The sequence below is a fragment of the Lonchura striata genome, chromosome 28 (genome assembly GCF_046129695.1).
Source record: "Lonchura striata isolate bLonStr1 chromosome 28, bLonStr1.mat, whole genome shotgun sequence".
Lineage (NCBI taxonomy): Eukaryota > Metazoa > Chordata > Aves > Passeriformes > Estrildidae > Lonchura > Lonchura striata.
The window spans coordinates 6,501,363-6,518,876 of record NC_134630.1 but is presented as its reverse complement, the minus strand read 5'-3'; the positions used below and the strand labels follow the sequence as shown (position 1 = coordinate 6,518,876).

Here is a 17,514-nt window from a genome sequence, read left to right as displayed (position 1 = left end):
AGAACCCGGGGCTTTGCCTGTGCCAGGTGTTTTGTTTTTGTTGTGCTCCTGAATCCCTGAATGCCACACCTGTGCTGCAAGATTGAGGTTGGATGAGTCAAAGGACCTGGTCATCCCTGATGGCTGAGGGTGCAAGGGAGCCAGGGCTTCCAGGAGTGACATGGGAACAACAATCACTCGAGATGGGCAGGAGAATGACACCACAGGAACAGCTGGAACTGAGGGCAGCTCCCTGGGACAGCTGGAGCAGCGCTTGGGTTGGGGTGAAACCCCTGCACCATCTCACCCTGAGCCAGGCTTGGCTTTGGGGCTGTGCCATCTGCCAGGATCTCAGGGGATATCCCTCACTGACACCTGACTGAACCAGGGTTCAGGATGGATTTCCTGCCCCAAAACCTCAGCACTGTGGCCCAGCTGATGGCATCTTCATTCCTGCTTGGATTGACAGGCATTTGGATTGGTGGGAATTTCCCTCCTTGGCAGGAGACATGCAAAGAGCAACCACAGGCTGTGGTTTGCTTGTACAGTCATTTCATCTCCAAAAAGCTATGCTGCACGTCCAGGACTAACTCCCTCTGCTCATGCTTCCTTTTCAACCCTTCAACGTGACTCCACTACCTCTGCTGGCAAAGGGACTAAACCCAAAGTGGTTTTAGGTGTTTTTTTAAAGCTATGAGACTTTTCCTGCACTGAGGCACCGAGAAACAAGTTGAGTTTTAGCTTGGAATGAGCTGGGAGCCTTTTCCTTCATCCTCCTGCTTTGGGAGCCAGAGGAGGTGGTGTTGGAGGGGGTCTCAGACACCTTGGTACTGCAGAACCAGGCAATGGGCAGGAGGTTTGAGCCCTCTGAGGTCGATGGAGACCCTGTCTCAGCAAAGGTACATAAACCCAGCTTACTCACAGGTTGGGAACTGAGCCAGAGAAGAGCTGGAGACCCACAGGATTTGTTGTGCCCTGCCACTCCTCCACAGGCCAGCTGGATTTTTCCAGGGCAGCAGGAGGATGTGGGAATGCTGCTGCCACGGCGGTACCGCGTGCATGTGAGGGTGGGTGAGGATGATGAGGGTGAGTGTGATGAGAGAAGGGGCTAAAGCTGTGCTTGAGCTGCCCACAGCAGCAGCTCCCTCGTGGTTGTGTCGATTCCATGTTTGTCCTGACAGGCTTGTGCTGCTGCACAATGCTGCCTTGCTGTGTTCACATTGATAAACTTCCCAAAAAAACAATAAAACCAGCGTGTTCTGACCCGTGTTTGTCCTGAGGATCAGGCTCTTCCAGGCTCCCCCTGCCACAAGAGGCCAAATCCAAGTGTTTCTGCCACAACAAGTGAAGTTTAAAGCCCCCCAGGCTCCTGGGATTCAAATGAGTGCAGCTGGGGGTGATGAGCAACTCTCCATGGCAGCGTGTGAACACCGGGGTCCCAAACCAGGGGACAGGGCAGGAGATCAGGGAAGGAATGAGGATGAGTCTGAACTGCAGCTTCCAAACTGCCCAGGGCAGCTCCTAAAGGCTCTGCAGAGCCCAGCCACGATGCAGAATCCTGGCAGGAAGAGATTCCAAACGCAATGAAAATGATGGGAACTTGCAGAGTCTCGAGGCTTTGCCACAGGGAGAGGCTGAGCAACGCTGCGGCACTGAGGGTACAAACCTTTATTTCAAACAAAAGCCCATAAAACAGGGAAGGAAAAGCCCTTCCCACTCATTTCCTCCCATGGCTGAGTCCTGGATGGGACTGAAGGGTCACCACGAAGTCCAAGATGTGGAATGAGGCCCAGTGACGGGGCTGCAGAGAGGGAAGAGGATTTGATTTCCTTGGCATTCCCTAAATTCAGGAATCTCCGAGCGTCCATGAACTGCTGCTGGGAGCCACCCAGCTCCTCACACCTGGAAGAGAAGGAGGGATGGGAATCACCTCCTGCCCCAGGTCCCTCTGAACACCCCAAATCCCAACGGGCACAGCCTGAGCAGAGGCACAGGTGGCAGGGGAGCCTTGCCCTGCTCTCCCCAACAGCTCCCTCCGTGAGCCATTTAAAACTCTGAGACATTTCCCTGGAAGCAGCTGCTTCACACTGACCTTGGAACAATCCCTGGCACTGCCCAAAGCCCCCCTGAGCTGAGGGTCCCCTCATCCTTACCCACTGTGTCACTGCACCAGTCTGTAGGTGATGTACCTGCCCGCCGTCTCGCTGGGCCTGATGATCTTCACTACCTGCAAGGCAGACACGGAGCTCACAACAGGAGGAGGAGGAGAAGGAGACACTTGTTCTGCTCCAAAATGCCCTCCAGGATCATCCCCTCCCTGTCCCACCACAGGAAGCTGCTGCCTCAGCCTGCTCCTCTCACCTGGCCACGCTTTATCCCGAAGTACCGGGCCACGGGGTCCCCAGCCTGGATCCTGGGCAGCTGGTTCTCCCTCAGCTTGCTGTGCTGGGAGTCAAGGAGAAGCTCTGGACTGCTGGCAGCTCACAAACCAGAAATGAACCGTGGCAGGAGGAGGGGTTTTCAGCCCGAATTTCATCACAGGATGGAGGGACAGCAAGGGGACACTCAAAGGATACTATCGGGCCAGCAGCTCCGTTACCTCCTCCTTTGTCATAACCACGTGCTCTGGCACCAGCTGCAAACACCAGAGAGACTGAGTGAGGTGAGGCAGCAAGTGTTTGGGAGGGGGAAAAGGACAAGTGTGTCCCTCAGCCCAGCCAGGGAGCAGGAGGAGGAGTCTGGGAGCAGCAGGAACGCAGCCAGCACGAGGGAGGGACCATCCTCCCACCGCTCACCTCGTGCTCCGTGATGTTGATGAGAAGCTCCTGCTGCAGGAACTGCTCCAGGATGTATTTGGGAGCCATGTCAACCAGGGACTGGAAGGAAAAAGCCCTTTTAGAGGTGGCTGGGGCAGCCCTGGCAGTAAAAAGACTTTTCAGAGGTGGCTCTGGCAGTGCTCAGAGCTGCTCCTGGGTAAGCCCCTGAGCTCCTGGAACAGGGAAACATCTCTTTTTCCCTCCCCCACCTCCTGACTGCCCGTGGGCCCTCAGCTGTGCCACTGCCACCAGGACCAGCTGCTCTGGATAAACACAGTTGGGTGCTAAAAAAGAACCTGTGCTCAGTACAACGGGTTCCAGCAAAAGCTTTTCTCTGGAGGCCAATTCAGGGCTTTCATTTACCCGCAGCAAGGCTAAGGAACAGACAAGGAAAACCTTCCCAGCTGCTGAGTGGGACACGGTGCTGTCCCCACAGACCTGCTTGGCCGAGGGGGTCATTCCCTGCTGCACCACGATCAGTGCCCGGGTGATGTTCTCCTCCTGCATGCGCTGGCAGTACATCTTGATGGTCTTGATGCCCACCTTGGGCTCCTCTGAGGAAAGAGCCAGAGCCGGGGTCACCAAGAGTCCGCGGCAGGAGGGCTCAGCCAGACCCGGGTCACCCCTGTGCTCCGAATCTCCCCTGAGGGCTCAGCCAGACCCGGGTCACCCCTGTGCTCCGAATCTCCCCTGGGGGCTCAGCCAGACCCGGGTCACCCCTGTGCTCTGAATGTCCCCTGAGGGCTCAGCCAGACCCGGGTCACCCCTGTGCTCTGAATCTCCCCTGCGGGCTCAGCCAGGCCCGGGCTCACCGGACCCGCCCGGGCGGGCGCTGCTCACCGGGGAAGAACACGAACATCTGGTCGGTGGGATCATCGTTGTGAGCCACCAGCACGGTCAGGTCGGTGCGACGGGGACGTCCCTCGCTGGGTTTGTCGCCGAACTGCGCCTTGAACTCCTCCAGCGTCTGATCCAGCTCGTCCTGGGTCACCAGGTACCCGCGGTCGTGGCAGAGCTGCGGGAGCAGCGCCGGCCTCAGCAACCGAGAACCGGCACTGCGAACCGGCCTCCGCGTCCCACACCTCCACCCTGCGGCCCCAGAGCGCCGCCGGAACTCCCCACCGCCAGGCTGGGCCCTCCCGGCGCCGCCGTTCCCGGACCTGCATGATGGTCTTGCGGATCTTCCACAGCCGGTACGTCTCCTCCTCGTCGTCCATCTTGCCCGCCGAGGCCCCCGCGGGCTGCCCGCGCTGCCGCCTACCCCCGCGCGCGCGGGGGGCCTCAGCCGCGGCGCCTCCTGGGAGATGTAGTCCACCGCCAGCTGCCCCCCTCCGCTGGCTCCGGAGGGAACAGAAATCTCTCTGCTGCTCTCAGCGTGGGTCTCTGGGTGGCTGCGGCTCTGTTCGGAACCCGCGGCCGGGTCGGGAGGGAATCGCCGCCCGGCAGCCGCGGCACCTGCTCCACACCCCGCCCTTTGCTCCGTCCTTGCCCCCCGCCCTCGTGGTCTGTCCCGATCAACACCCCTGCGGCCACCCCGCCCGCCCTGCCCTCCTATTGGTCAGCTTTCCATCCATCATCCCGCCGAGGCCGCCTCTATGCGTGCCGATTGGCTGATATGCCCGAAAGGGGCGGGGTTTGTGAGGGATGGGCTGGGCCAGCGCGGTGCGGGGCGTGCTGTGCTGCGCGCGGGCGGCGGCGGCGGCGGGAGCGGCGCTGGGACCAGGGCTGGGACCGGGACCGGTGCGGAGCATGGTGAGTGCGGGGGCCCGGGGGAGCGGCCGGGCCCGGGGGAGCGGCCGGGCCCGGGTACCGAGGCTCTGCCCGCCCGGGGAGCGGGGCTGGTCCGCCCGGGGACCGCGGCTGGCCCCGGGTCTCTCCCGCGGGCCGCCCGGGCGGGCGGCGGGGGCTCGGCCCGTTCCGGGACCGCGGCTCGGCTCCGAGGGTCCCCCGGGGGCAGCGGCGGTGGCGGGGCCGGCGCGGAGCTCCGCAGTGACGCGCCCGCCCCGCAGTGTGCCCAGGCGGATGACTGGCGCTCGGCCAAGGCTATCTACGACTTTCACGCCCTCGACATCGACGGCAACGACGTGTCCTTGGAAAAATATCGGTAGGACGGAGGGGCCGGGGCCGCGCCGGGCGAGGTTGAGCCACAGCGGCTCTTGCGTAACCCGCACGCCTCTCCTGAGAGGGTGAGGGACCTGTGCCCTGCGGGGAAGGGCAGCTCATCCCCCTCCTCTGCAGGGGAGACGTGTGTATCATCACCAACGTAGCCTCCAAGTGAGGCAAAACCGCCGTAAACTACACTCAGCTTGTCGACTTGCACGCCCGATACGCTGAGAGGGGTTTACGCATCCTGGGCTTTCCTTGCAACCAGTTTGGGAAGCAGGTACGGGGGGCTCGGGTTCCTTGGGAGCTTTGGGATGGCTCGGGGAGCCTCACGGTCCTGGTGCGGCCCCTCAGGAGCCCGGGGACAACGCTCAGATCAAGGCATTTGCTGAGAACTACGGGGTGAAGTTCGACATGTACAGCAAGATCGATGTCAACGGGGATGATGCTCACCCCCTCTGGAAGTGGATGAAGGAGCAGCCCAAAGGGCGAGGCACTCTGGGCAAGTGAGTGTGGGAAGTACAGCCCTGGGGACCTGCAGCCAGCAGGGAGGGCTTGGCTCAGGGCCTGGCTGGGCACAAGGAAGGGCTTTTCTGCCCAAAACTCACTCCTGTTTCTTTCTCTCTTAGTGCAATAAAATGGAACTTCACCAAGGTAGGACGCTTGTAGTTTTGGTTGCCTCCTCTGAGGATCTGAGGGGGGTCCCTGATGTAGGAGGGAGCCTCACGCTGGGCTCTGCTCTGTGCTGGTACTCCAGGTGTCAGGGCAGGAGTATCCTCAGGGGTTCCTGTGTCTAGAGACCCTTGGGAACCCCTGCCCTGCCCAGAGCACAGCTGAGGGGGGAAGTGAATCTGTGGGGGCTACAGCTGCCACACCCCCATCAGCTCCCTGGACTCGCTCACCAGGGGTTGCTTCATTCCTACAGTTCCTCATTAACCGGGAAGGTCAAGTGGTGAAGAGGTACAGCCCCATGGAAGATCCCTATGTAAGTGCAGCTGCTGGGGAGGAGGGAAAGGCCGGGGATGTTCTGGGGGTACAACGTTCCCCTCTTCCCCGCAGGTGATCGAGAAGGACCTGCCTGCCTACCTGTAGCTCTGCTCCGCTGTCCCCCTGCCCGCCCCGACCCTGCTGCCCACGGAGCCTCCTCCAGCCCCATGACGGGCTGCCTCCAATCCAGCTGCTGGTGGGGCAGCCCTGACCCGAGGCGTGCAACTGCTGGACAGAAGCTCTGGGCCCACGGCCGCTGTGGGCAGGAGCAGCCGGAGCCCCCTGGCAGTAACGAGTCCCTTTGCAATAAAGGCATTAGGAACGAGCTGCTGTGTTCCCAACCTGGGATGGGGCTGCTGCGCCGCTCCTGCTGACCTGGAGTTTGCTGGCCAGGAGTTGTCAGCTCCTGCTGATGACCTGGAGTTTGCTGGCCAGGAGTTGTCAGCTCCTGCTGATGACCTGGAGTTTGCTGGCAAGCCAAGACCTTATGCAACTCCTGAGCCGAGCAGGGATAATCCTCAGTGTAGAGGAGGGAGTGTAAATCGTAAATCCAGCATGCTGCGTGCTCCCAAGGGGCTCCTGGGCAAAGGCAGAGCTGGGGAAGATTTGTTCCCCCTTAGATCTCTCCTGGCTCCAGGAATCCTCCTGGTAGGACAGGGCAGCAGAGGGGATGGGTCCAGCAGTGGTACAAGCCCTGCCCAGGAGAAATTCCTGCAGAATAGAATCTAGGCGTGTTGGGACACGGCAAAATATCCCCTGCAGCCAGGGACATGTCTGACCACAGTAAGCAGGATCATCCTCCTCCTCCTCGGGGCAGCGTCTTGGTGATTGTGAAGCCATGGCCGTGCCCAGCCAAGCCCTGGTGTCCCATCCTGGGCAGGGACAGCTCAGGTTCTGCCGTGCAGGAATTGCTGCTGCAGCTCCTCCCAGGGCCTGGCAAGTGCTGCCTCTCCCTGTCACATCCACAGCCCCCTCAGGGAGTCTGTCCCCAGGAAAAAATCCCAGGGTCTGGCACCCCTGCAGAGCTTCCAGCCCAGCACATCAGGGATGCTGGGAGGATCCTGATCACTGAGAGTCACCCCAGCCCTCCTTCCATGAGGTAACAGGAGCAGCAGTGCCTGGATGAGACATCCCAGAGCTGTGGCAGTTCCTGCTGGGGGAACACACTGGAACAGAGGCGCCTTTATCTGTGTTTTTCCAGCCAAGCCATGAGGGAGCTGCCTCATCCAAGGCCGGATCCAGACAGGATCCTCCTCTCAATGAGCAGTGGCTTCTCCCAGGGAGAGAGGGAGCCTTGGGACAACAGCCCCCAGTGTCACCCATTTGGTGACACGGGAAATACAAAGTCCAGCTGCCAGCAGGATGCTGGCCCAGGGATTCCTGATCCGAGCTCCAGCTGGGCTCCTGGGGCAAGGTGGATAGACCAAGAGACAGAGCTGAGAGTTACAGAAATCTCACATGTGGCTTCTGTTCCATTTTTACTGAGCAGAATGAAAAATTATCTTTCTGAGGCAAGTAGAAAATTCAGGAATTATTAGTCCAAGGCACATATTCTAAAAAATCTCTTTACAGTATGTACAACTTAATTATAAATATACATAGAAACAAGGGCAAACAACAAGCAGATTAAAAAGTGCCAACACAAAGGTGTCAGGGAAGAAAACAGGGACTCATTAAAAATACAATCAGTAGGACAACTGCAGAATAATTTAGTTAAAAGGTAACAATACATATTATTAACCCTGACAAAACACGGGACTGGGGCAAGAAAGGGATTCCTTGAAGGTGGTCTCTGTCTTTCCAGAGACCAGGGAGGGAAGATTGCATATATTTTAAAGTTAAGGTCAAAGCCACCAGGTAAGGCTCCGGTGACAGCAGAGGGTGCCCAGCAGGGAATTCCCCCTCGCTATTCCTGAGTTTAAACCTCTTTGAGTTGGGTTTTCCCGGCGTCTTTTTCCCTCATTGCTGGGAATTCAGCCTCAAGCAAGCAGTGCTTTAAATAGGGGAAGGTGTGGAGAGGGGAAGCCTGGCTCTGCCTGCGCCCGGGGAAGGCTGCTGGGGTCAAGAGAAGCAGAGCTGGGGGAGAGCAGGAGCCCCCGGAGCAGCAGCTGGGCTTTGGGGGGCACCGCTGGCTCCCCCATCTTTGGTGATCACTTTGAGGTAAGGAGGTGAAACGTGGCCCCGACTGCAGGGATTGAGCCTAGCCTGGTGCCAGCTAGGGAAGGGGGTAAGGACAGGCCCCCAAAACAAAATTCAGGGACCGGAGTAGCCTTAAACTGAGCCTACTTGTGTGGTACCAGGGCAGGTGTGTGACCTCGGGGTGTCAGGGGTCAGCTCCTGCCACAGCCAGAGCACAGCAACACTTGGACACGGACACAAAGCAATTCCCAACACCCAACAGGGCACTGGGCCAGTCCCTGAGCCCTGGGGGGACAAGGGGGTGACACCAGCAGGCACTGTGAAGCTCCAGCCCCGTCAAGACTGCCCTGTTAGGGCACAGAGTCCCCCCTTCCCCAGGGTAGAGCCAGGGATGGTCCCAGGTTCTTGCCTGAAACCATCCTGGTGCCACTTTTAGGAAAGTTTGATGCCCACTGTCCTGGGGTGGAGGCAGCAGGGGGGTGGGGCAGTGCTTTGCAAAGCAGCCTTTGTTCTTTGGTATGTGAGGGGGAGGTTGCAGCAGGAGCAGCCAAACTGCAAATCTGGGGCGGTGAGAGTGGCACTGCACACCCTGAACAGTGACAGTGGCACTGCACACCCTGAACGGTGACAGACACTGCACACCCTGGGCAATGACAATAACACTGCACATTTCAGGCAGTGACAATGACACTGCACGCCCTGAACAGTGACTCTGCACATCCTGAACAGTGACACTGACCCTGCACACCCTGAACAGTGACACTGACACTGCACACCCTGGGCAATGACAATAACACTGCACATTTCAGGCAGTGACAATGACACTGCACTCCCTGAACAGTGACTCTGCACATCCTGGCCACTGCAAAGACACTTCACACCCCGGCAGTGACAATGACACTGCACAACCTGACCCAGAGCCCTGGACCCGGGTCCCTGGCCCAGCCAAGGACAGCGGCAGGACCAGCGAGATGTCCAGGTGAAGGGACAACACGTGACAGCAGGAAACTGGCCAAAGCACGTCTGGTCACGGCGACCTGGTGAGGTTAAAGTGCAGGACAGGGGACACGTGTCCCTTCTGCTCTGGAGAATCCTGCTGATCCTGGCGTGGCTGAGCTCTGACAGACCAAGGGGCTGTGGGGTACACAGTCTGTGGGGTGCAGACAGCTCTGGCCACTCTCACAGAGCTCAGGCAGCTCAAGGTCCCTTCCTGGGAAGGGCAGCACAAGCAGTTTTGGATCTCTCACCACACCTGCTCAGCCCTGCCAGAGGACACCTGAGCTCAGCATCTTCCAGCTCCTCTGGGACAACATTCCCTTCCCCTTCATGCCAGCCTGCCAGCACAGTGCCAGGCTCTGCAGCAGTGCTGGGGCAGCCCAAGCTGGGGGCTGAACTCCCATTCTTCCCTAACTGACCAGCATGTGGTCAGCAGGGCATTCCAGAGCCTGGCCGTGACCCTCCAGGGCAGGAGGGCTGGGGAAGGCTCGGACACTCAGTAGTCTGCAGGGGGTGGGCACAGGAGGGGTCTCCCCTCAATCCCACTTGGGATTGACCTGTGAGCAGGACTCAGCAGAGCCCCTGGGCCCAGCAGGACCCGCTCAGCTCCTCCTGGGCCTGTTCCATACAAACCTGCACATGCCTGACTAGATAGGATATATAAATAAAATTCGCTTTAAGGAACTCCAGGCTTTTTCTTCCCTCAAATCCAGAGCAGGGTCAGTCCAAACCAACAGAAAAGTCACGGCTCCTCAGCTCTCACCTGTGCAGCAGAGAACACAGATCCACAGCAGCGTTCCCAGCTGGCATTCAGAAGTCTGAGAACGGCCCGCTGAACTGGATCACGCTCTGGCGCTCCGGGGGGAGCACGTTCTGGGAGGGCCCGTTGATCGTCCTCAGCATGTCCTCCAGCACCTCTCTAAAATTGATATTCTCCTGCTGGAGAAAATCCTCCTGTGGCTGCTGCAGGGGGGCTGCGGGGGGCAGGGCGGGGGGCTCATGCAGCGAGGGGCCGGGGGCTGTGCTGCCCTCCAGGCCAGCGTGGCCAAAGCCGAAGGACAATCTGTGCTGCTGCTGGGGCTGCAGCGGGGGCTCCGAGGAGAAGCAGGGCGCTCTGGCCTCTGCGTTCAACACCAAGTCAGGAATGCTGTTGCTGGGAGGGCTGTAGGTCAAGTCCAGGATCTCGTCCTGGCACAGGGAGGGCAGGGGCAGCCCAGGCCCTGGCAGGATGTGCAGTGGCAGGGAGAAGGGTGAGCTCTGCTCCTGGGCCTGGAGCAGCCGGCTCTGCTTCCTCTTCACGTCCTCGTCCATCTGCTTCAGCTCCTCCCGCACCCTGTGGACGCAGCTCTCGGGGATCTTTATCCCTAGGGGAGGAACAGACATCAGTCTCCTGTGGCAGGACCTTTCACCCCCAATACAGCAAAACCTTATCTCCCCGTGACACGTGGCTAAGTCAGACTGGAATTGTCATGGGATTAATTATCTTAGCAGAAAACCTCAGCCAGCAACAAGCACTCTGTCTTGGTGTGAGAAAGGAAAATTAGTGACTGCAGGACACAAGCATTTTTACAGCTATAAAAGGCCACTATGATTTTCATGAAATCAGAAATCTCTAATGCACTTTCTGAGTGTGTGGAGAGTTCTCGACAACCAAGACATGGGCATCAAATTACTTCCCTTGGGGACTGAGAGAAATTAAAGACATTCTCTGTACACCACTATCATTTGTTGCTCAGTGACACTGACTCCTAATTGATACTATTTCTTTGCCAGCTGTACCATAGGTACCTTTATCTACTACTGGTGTTTCTTTTGTTTATCCTATGTAGCAAGTGAATCTGTTTGTCTGTTTTCCTTGGCCTATTCAAATAAATAATTCATGGCCTGATTCTTCATTATTAAGAACTTGCAAGTGAAAGTGGGTTTTGGGCTGCCAGAAACCTGTCGAAGGCAGGGACTTATCCAAGCTCTCCCCTCTCCATTCAAAACATCCCCACAGCACTCTGGGAAGGGATGGGGCACTGTGGGGACAGAGAGAAAGGGAGGCAGCACTGGGAGGAGGAAGATGAGCCTGGCTCACCCCCTCTGCCCAAACACATCCAACTCCCCTCCTGGAAGGAGGGATCACCTCAGAAGCGTGTGCTGGAACACTCCCCTTTTAAGAAGGGAATCCTGGTGCTGGGCAGCTTCCCCCTGCTCCCCCCTTCCCAGCACTTCACACACCGACTTGTTTCTTCTTCTCCTTGGTCTTGAGGCGCACGATCTGCAGGTAGCTGCTGCTGGTGATGTCTGCCATGATGCCGGCGATCCTGCTCCACACGCGCAGCAGGGCCCCACACAGCATGTAATAGTGCCTCAGGCGCATGCCCTGGAAGCAATCCTTCCCCTCCTGGATCTGCTTGCAGCTCTTGTTCCTTCCAGGACCATGGGAGAAAACCACTGGAATTAGCACAGGTTCCTGCAGCTGAGTGGGATTCACTTCCCCACTGCCAAAATCGGGGACCCCCCAGGGAGCAGGGTCCTGCCTACGGAGGGAGGATGTGGCTTAACAACTTTAATCTGAAAAGTGAGGAGATGTAAATTGGATATTGGGAAGGAATTCCTCCCTGTGAAGGTGGTGAGGGCCTGGCACAGGCTGCCCAGAGAAGGTGTGGCTGCCCCATTCCCAGAGGTGTTCAAGGCCAGGTTGGATGAAGCAACCTGGCAGAAGGCCTCGCTATCCACCCCTGCCATGGAACTGGATGAGCTTCATTTAAGGTCCCTTTGAACCCAAACCATCCTGAGATTCTGTGCAGGCTGAGGCTGCAGCTGCCTTACCATATGGCATGGTTACACTTCTTCAAGGAGAAGTGGTAGCTGCTCTCCCAGTGTTCCTTGGCTTCCTCGGGCAGCACCTGCAGCAGAACACTCAGCATTAGGAATTTTCCACCGTCCAGGATGAAGAGATGTGAAATGCAGGGCTGGGAGTCAGGACACCTAATGCTACCACCATCCCTGCCCATCCACAAGAGAGCCACGAGGAGCTGTGACAGGGTTACAATTAATGCCCTTCCAACCTCCCCCAGCCCTCACACTGGAGGCTGCAGGTTCCACCTACCCGTCGGTATTTCTTCTGCAGACTGTCCAGGCTCTCAAGCTGGCTTTGCTTCCCAATATTTGGCTTGTAGAGGATGAAGTTCTTCCCACGGCACTGCTCTGCCAGCAGACAGGTGTATTTGTTGCCTCGCACCTGTGGGGTACAGCTGATGGTCACAGGCACAGCCTCCCACCCCTGATTTCTCTAAACTAACCCCTTCCTGCCAGGATGGAGGTCCTTGGAGGCATTTCCCAGCCCTCAGGAAGAATTAACTCATACCACCATGGCAGATTTCCTGCTGGAATCACCCCGGAGCTGAGGTGCCACTCTGGCAGAGCCCAGGGACGTACCTTGTAGGAGAGGTAGAACCCATCAAAGGTTCCTGTCAGTTTGAGTGACTTCTCATAGGCTTCCTCCCACTTTAAGCCTCTGTCAACGCTGATCTGAACAGGGACACACAGAGGGATTTGTAACTCCAGGGGCAGGACAAGTGCCTCGGTGTCTGCCTCACCAATCTCCCCTCAGCACAGCCTAAACCAGGCACAGACAGGTGCCCACCTTGTAGAACACAACCTGCCCGTCCTGCGGGTGCCCCGGGGTCAGGAAAACCTCCTTGCTCTCCTCGTAGATCTCATCCACTCCTGGGGCTAAATCTGTGGAAGGAGAAAAGGCTGCTATCAAGAACATCCTCCCAAAAGCACCTCCTTGGGTTTCAGGATCTGTGCTGGGTGGGGACACTGCACAGGGAGGAGCTGGAACCCCAGGGGTGCAGGAGGCAGAGCTGTGAGCGCTCCTCCTTCTCCATACCGAGAATGCCCATGTCGTATTTGCCCTCCTTCTTGTCCTTCTCAATCAGGTAGTCAAAGGTGTCAGAAAAATACTGGAAGAGCATGTTCTGCTTGTCCACCTCCAGGCCCAGGATACGGTTCAGGAATTTGGTGATGGAGCAGTCTACAAGAGCACGGTGGGACAGGTGAAGTGGTGCAGCTGGAACCAAGCAGCCCCCTCCCAAAAAGCCCCAACAGTGTGGAAATCCAGAACTTCCCTCTGGCTGCCCTGGGAGCCTGGCAGGGGTCAGGAACCCCCCTGGACAGAGCCCCCAGAGACACTGGCTGTGATCTCTGCCCATGGAAAAGAGTTTTCAATCTTACAGCATGAATTACCAGCTCTGAGGGTTTGATATCAGTAACAATTAAGTGTGGCACAGGTGCAAAAGTAAAATTTTAGGATTCTAGTTAAGGGGTTCAAAGAGGACAAGACGGAGGAAATTGGGTGTGCCTTGTCCTTTTTCTCCTTCTTCATGCCCTCCATGTCTCACTGTGGTGTTGGCATTTTTCTGTTGGCTCAGGCTGGGGACACACTGTCCAACGTAGGTGACAGATATTGGCACGTTCTTGTAAATGCAGCCCAGGGAGTTTCTGGTATTTAATGTTTGTCACATCCCACTGAGGGCAGAGCCCCACACGCTGCCCTGCAGGACAGAGCTGGGCAGGGCAGCAGAACATGTGAGAGATAAACAGAATAAACAACCTGGAAACCAGCACAGACCAATTATGGCTTCTGCTTTGGCAGTGGGGCAGAAAGACAGAGACTTTTACAATCCCAAAATCATCAATACCACAGATTCTGACACCCCAGCAGCCCCACCATGTCCCTTCTGACAGTAACCCAGCCCAAGGCTGCTCCTGTGAGGAAGCTGGGGGGCCACGGGATCTGCAGGATCTCCTCCAGGACCCTCCCCACAAGGCAAACATCTTGCCCAGGTGCCCATCAAACCCCATTGTGGGAACTCAAAATGTCCCTCAGATGTTTTTAAAAGTTCCAAGTCCAAATCAAAAGCATTTAAGACCCTAGCAAGCAGCTAAATACAGATGTAATTTTAAATTTGAGCCATAAAATAATTTACCAACCTTACAAAAAAAAAATCACAAAAGTTTAAATGTTATAATAAAAATAGTTACAAAAAAAAAAAAAATTAGTGCTATACAAAAGAGTTTTAACACCTATACAAGAAAGTTTCTATTTTATACAAAAAAATCAAACATTTTAAAATAAAAAATCGAAGCCTATCCTATCATCCCTCTTTCTTCTTCCTTACCTCCATATTTTTAGTAATATTAACACTCACAAATTAATTTAAAATAAAAAACACCATTTAATATAAGTAATAAATATTTAAAAAAGCTATAAGCATGTAACACATAATATACCATATAAAAAATAACACCAGCCCTAAACAAAAAAAAACAAAACAAAAAAAGCCAAAAAAACACAAAAAGAAAAAAGAAAAAAAAAGTCAAAAGTATATATACCTTTATCTAAACTACTAAACAAACCACAACAACCCAAAAAACCTATCTTTTAAATAACTTACAATAAACAACCAACAAAAAACTACTAAACCTTTCTTTAAAAACAGAAATTAAAAAAAAAAATTTTCCACCACACAAAGCCACCCCAGAACCTGAAATAATCTTCAACACCCCACGAGGTCAGGCAGGCCATGCCACTCCCATCTCTTCACGTACCCTTCTCCACGGAGACGGTGCCATACTTCATCTGGCTGCAGCAGATGCCCACGGAGATGAGCCCTTCCTTCATTTCTGGAATGGCAGAAAACATCTTTTGTATTCTGGGGTTAAGCATCTTTAATATTTTGGGGTCCTTCTCCTTCAGGAACCCAGCCCCTCGCCATGCCTGGCAGGGTGGCATCATGAGCCAGCAGCACTTTGCCCTCTGTTTTCTCCCTCAGTTTTCTCCCTCTGTTTTCTCTCTCTGTTTTTCTCCCTCTGTTTTTATCCCACTCTTTTCTCCCTCTGTTTTCTCCCTCTGTTTTCTCTCTCTGTTTTTCTCCCTCTGTTTTTATCCCACTCTTTTCTCCCTCTGTTTTCTCCCTCTGTTTTTATCCCACTGTTTTCTCCCTCTGTTTTTATCCCACTGTTTTCTCCCTCTGTTTTTATCCCACTGTTTTCTCCCTCTGTTTTTATCCCACTGTTTTCTCCCTCTGACCTCCTGCTGGGTTCCTCCAGCATCCCAAACCCGAGACCAACCCAGCCAGCAGCAGCCCTGGGGCTGGTGATGTTCTCACCACGGAAGAAGGTGTCCTCGCCTCTCTCGTAGCTGCTGGGCACAGGAACCCTGCTCTCCGTGTGGCTGAGGATCGTGTTCAGGACCTTGTCCAGGGCTTTGGCCCCGTACTGCGGGAGGAGACACAGTCACACACGGGCAGCGGAGCTGGGCTGAGGGTGTCACACGCTGTGAAGGTGTCACACACTGCTGAGGGTGTCACACACTGCTGAGGGTGACACTGCTGAGGGGACACACGCTGCTGAGGGTGTCACTGCTGAGAGTGTGAGGGTGTCACACACTGCTGAGGGTGACACACATTGCTGAGGGTGACATTGCTGAGGGGACACACGCTGCTGAGGGTGTCACACATTGCTGAGGGTGTCACTGCTGAGGGTGAGAGGATGTCACACACTGCTGAGGGTGACACACATTGCTGAGGGTGATACTGCTGAGGGTGTCACACACTGCTGAGGGTGTCACACATTGCTGAGGGTGTCACTGCTGAGGGTGTCACACACTGCTGAGGGTGTCAAACGCTACACAGAACACTGTCGCCCCAGGAAGGCCACAGACATGGCAAGGGGGACGCTGTGTCAGTGCCTCCCATGCCTCCAGGGCAATGGAGTACAGGGGTAGGGGACCGGGTGCCCTCCCCAGCCCCAGGGGAGCAGATCCTCAGTGTGACCGTGACTCTGAGCTGGAAGCTGGCTGCCAGGCTGGGCCCTGCCTGCAGATTCTAGCAATGATCCTCCTGGCTCTGGCTCCCTCTCCCAGCTCTTCCAACATCCTCTCAGCCACACTGCCCCAGCCCAGCCCTGTCACCTTGTTCTCGAAGTTGTACTTGCTGAGGTCTCGGGACTCGGTGGCACGTCGGTCCCCGTGAGTTAAGGCACCCTGGGAAGGCAGATGGAACAAATATTCTAATTTTGAGCTGTTGCAAAACACCAGGGAAGGATGGCCAAAGGCATGTCTGCAAATGTGCCATGGGGAGGCAGTGTTCCTCTGGAATACTGAGACTTCACCAAAAGATTTGGGGATTTATCAGAAGTGAAGCAAATGAAACGGAGGCAAACCAATTATTCCATTAATTATTTCGTAAGCTTTTTGGGAATAATATGGGCGTATACTCCAGTAATAGTGGGAAAATTGCAGAATCTGGAAGCGGGTGCTTGCTCCCCTGAAATTCCTCCCAACGCCTGGGTTACACGTTCTCCTCACTTCCTTTCCCAAATCCCAGGATGCTAAAAGCCTTCTGCATTCCGTGACTGCAATGCCTCAGCCAGGGGTGACACAAACCCCCCAGTCACAGTGGCCACGTTGATGGGAGCTCTGACAGAATCTCCTCAGAGGGGCTCAGAGCTGTGCTGGGATCACAGCTGATCTCTGCTGTGGGCACTCACCAGGCTCTCCAGGCGTTTTGCCACAATGGATGCAAACCTCCTCTCCCCTGCCAGCTCCGAGATGAGGAACACGTACTCGGGAGCAGAGACCTGGTTGGATCGGTGCGTTCTGCCTACAGGGACGTGGGAACAGGGATGGAACAGGAGGTTGGGATGGCCTGTCTGGAATGGGAATGTAACCACAAAAGCCACATAACGCCCATCTTTCTCACCCCGGGGAGTCCATCCTCTGCCCCAGAGCTCAGGGCTATAAACCCAGCTCTGCCAAATCTGGCAGCACCAGTGACTGTGCCTCTGTTCTCCTCCCGACAGAGATACTCCTAAATCCACCTTGGGTTACCACCACACCTGGCCCACGCTCAGGGGAGGTGACAGTGCCCAGAGGAGGTGACAGTGCCCTCACCAAACTGCTGGATGGCTCGGTCTGCGCTCCAGGGCAGCTCCAGGGTCATGTGCACCCGGCGCTTTTGGTTCTTCACCCGTCTGTCTGCTTGGAGGGAGATCCCTGAGCTGGAGGCCTCTGAGATTATCGCTACGAGCTACAGAGAGACGAGTGAGAACAGAGTGAGCTTCCTGAACCGTGTTAAACAGCTTCAAGAACCAGCCCCAGGTACTACAGCAGCCCCAGCCCTCCAAGGGACCTGGGGGGCTTTGTCTCCTTCCAGCAGGTGAAACCCACAGAGAGCTGCTGGCCTGAGGCTGGCAGGGCACATGGAGGCACAGACACCCTCCCTGCCCTCTGCCTATCAACACACTCAATCCTGTGCAGGTTTTCAGAGCTGGACCCCAGCTCACCTTTTCCCCCTGCATGAAACGCTCCTTCTCCTTCAGGTTGACGTGGTCTATGGAGAGCCCTTGCTCAGCGCGGGACTCGAAGACAACGGAGCCGTCGGGCCTGCGGACCACCCGTCCCTTCCTGCCCGTCATCTGCACACAGGAGAGGGGCTGC

The 17,514-nt window shown here is 56.1% G+C and overlaps 3 protein-coding genes across 4 annotated transcripts in view; 1 reads left to right on the top strand and 2 right to left on the bottom strand.

Annotated features, from left to right (window-relative positions):
* Positions 1-1,632: 1,632 nt before the first annotated feature.
* POLR2E (RNA polymerase II, I and III subunit E) lies at positions 1,633-4,082 on the bottom strand. 2 transcript variants are annotated; one of them, XM_021546182.3, is made up of 8 exons: positions 3,956-4,082; positions 3,636-3,810; positions 3,234-3,349; positions 2,775-2,855; positions 2,556-2,614; positions 2,341-2,419; positions 2,133-2,206; positions 1,633-1,881 (listed from the first exon to the last, which is right to left on the bottom strand). In XM_021546182.3, the coding sequence occupies exons 1-7, from the start codon at positions 4,010-4,012 to the stop codon at positions 2,141-2,143; spliced, it is 633 nt and encodes a 210-aa protein (XP_021401857.1). In that variant the 5' UTR covers positions 4,013-4,082; the 3' UTR covers positions 1,633-1,881; positions 2,133-2,140. The 2 variants fall into 2 exon arrangements, with proteins under 2 accessions (XP_021401857.1, XP_031363017.1); XM_031507157.2 differs by having other exon boundaries at positions 1,633-1,780.
* Positions 4,083-4,438: 356 nt separating this feature from the next.
* Positions 4,439-6,210, top strand: GPX4 (glutathione peroxidase 4). Its single transcript, XM_021546159.3, has 7 exons — positions 4,439-4,547; positions 4,805-4,899; positions 5,034-5,178; positions 5,253-5,404; positions 5,528-5,552; positions 5,824-5,883; positions 5,958-6,210. Exons 1-7 carry the CDS (start codon positions 4,440-4,442, stop codon positions 5,988-5,990), a joined length of 618 nt encoding a protein of 205 aa, XP_021401834.2. The 5' UTR covers position 4,439; the 3' UTR covers positions 5,991-6,210.
* Positions 6,211-9,528: 3,318 nt separating this feature from the next.
* Positions 9,529-17,514, bottom strand: part of SBNO2 (strawberry notch homolog 2) — a gene marked incomplete at its 5' end in the record, with an annotated part of 41,881 nt that continues 33,895 nt past the window's right edge. The window contains 13 exons of the mRNA XM_031507154.2: positions 9,529-10,384; positions 11,244-11,434; positions 11,838-11,914; positions 12,118-12,249; positions 12,447-12,539; positions 12,655-12,749; positions 12,904-13,047; positions 14,625-14,699; positions 15,185-15,293; positions 15,988-16,059; positions 16,566-16,678; positions 16,969-17,104; positions 17,361-17,492. Coding sequence (XP_031363014.2) covers positions 9,831-10,384; positions 11,244-11,434; positions 11,838-11,914; positions 12,118-12,249; positions 12,447-12,539; positions 12,655-12,749; positions 12,904-13,047; positions 14,625-14,699; positions 15,185-15,293; positions 15,988-16,059; positions 16,566-16,678; positions 16,969-17,104; positions 17,361-17,492 — 1,923 coding nt within the window. The remainder of the gene's footprint in view (positions 10,385-11,243; positions 11,435-11,837; positions 11,915-12,117; positions 12,250-12,446; positions 12,540-12,654; positions 12,750-12,903; positions 13,048-14,624; positions 14,700-15,184; positions 15,294-15,987; positions 16,060-16,565; positions 16,679-16,968; positions 17,105-17,360; positions 17,493-17,514) is intronic.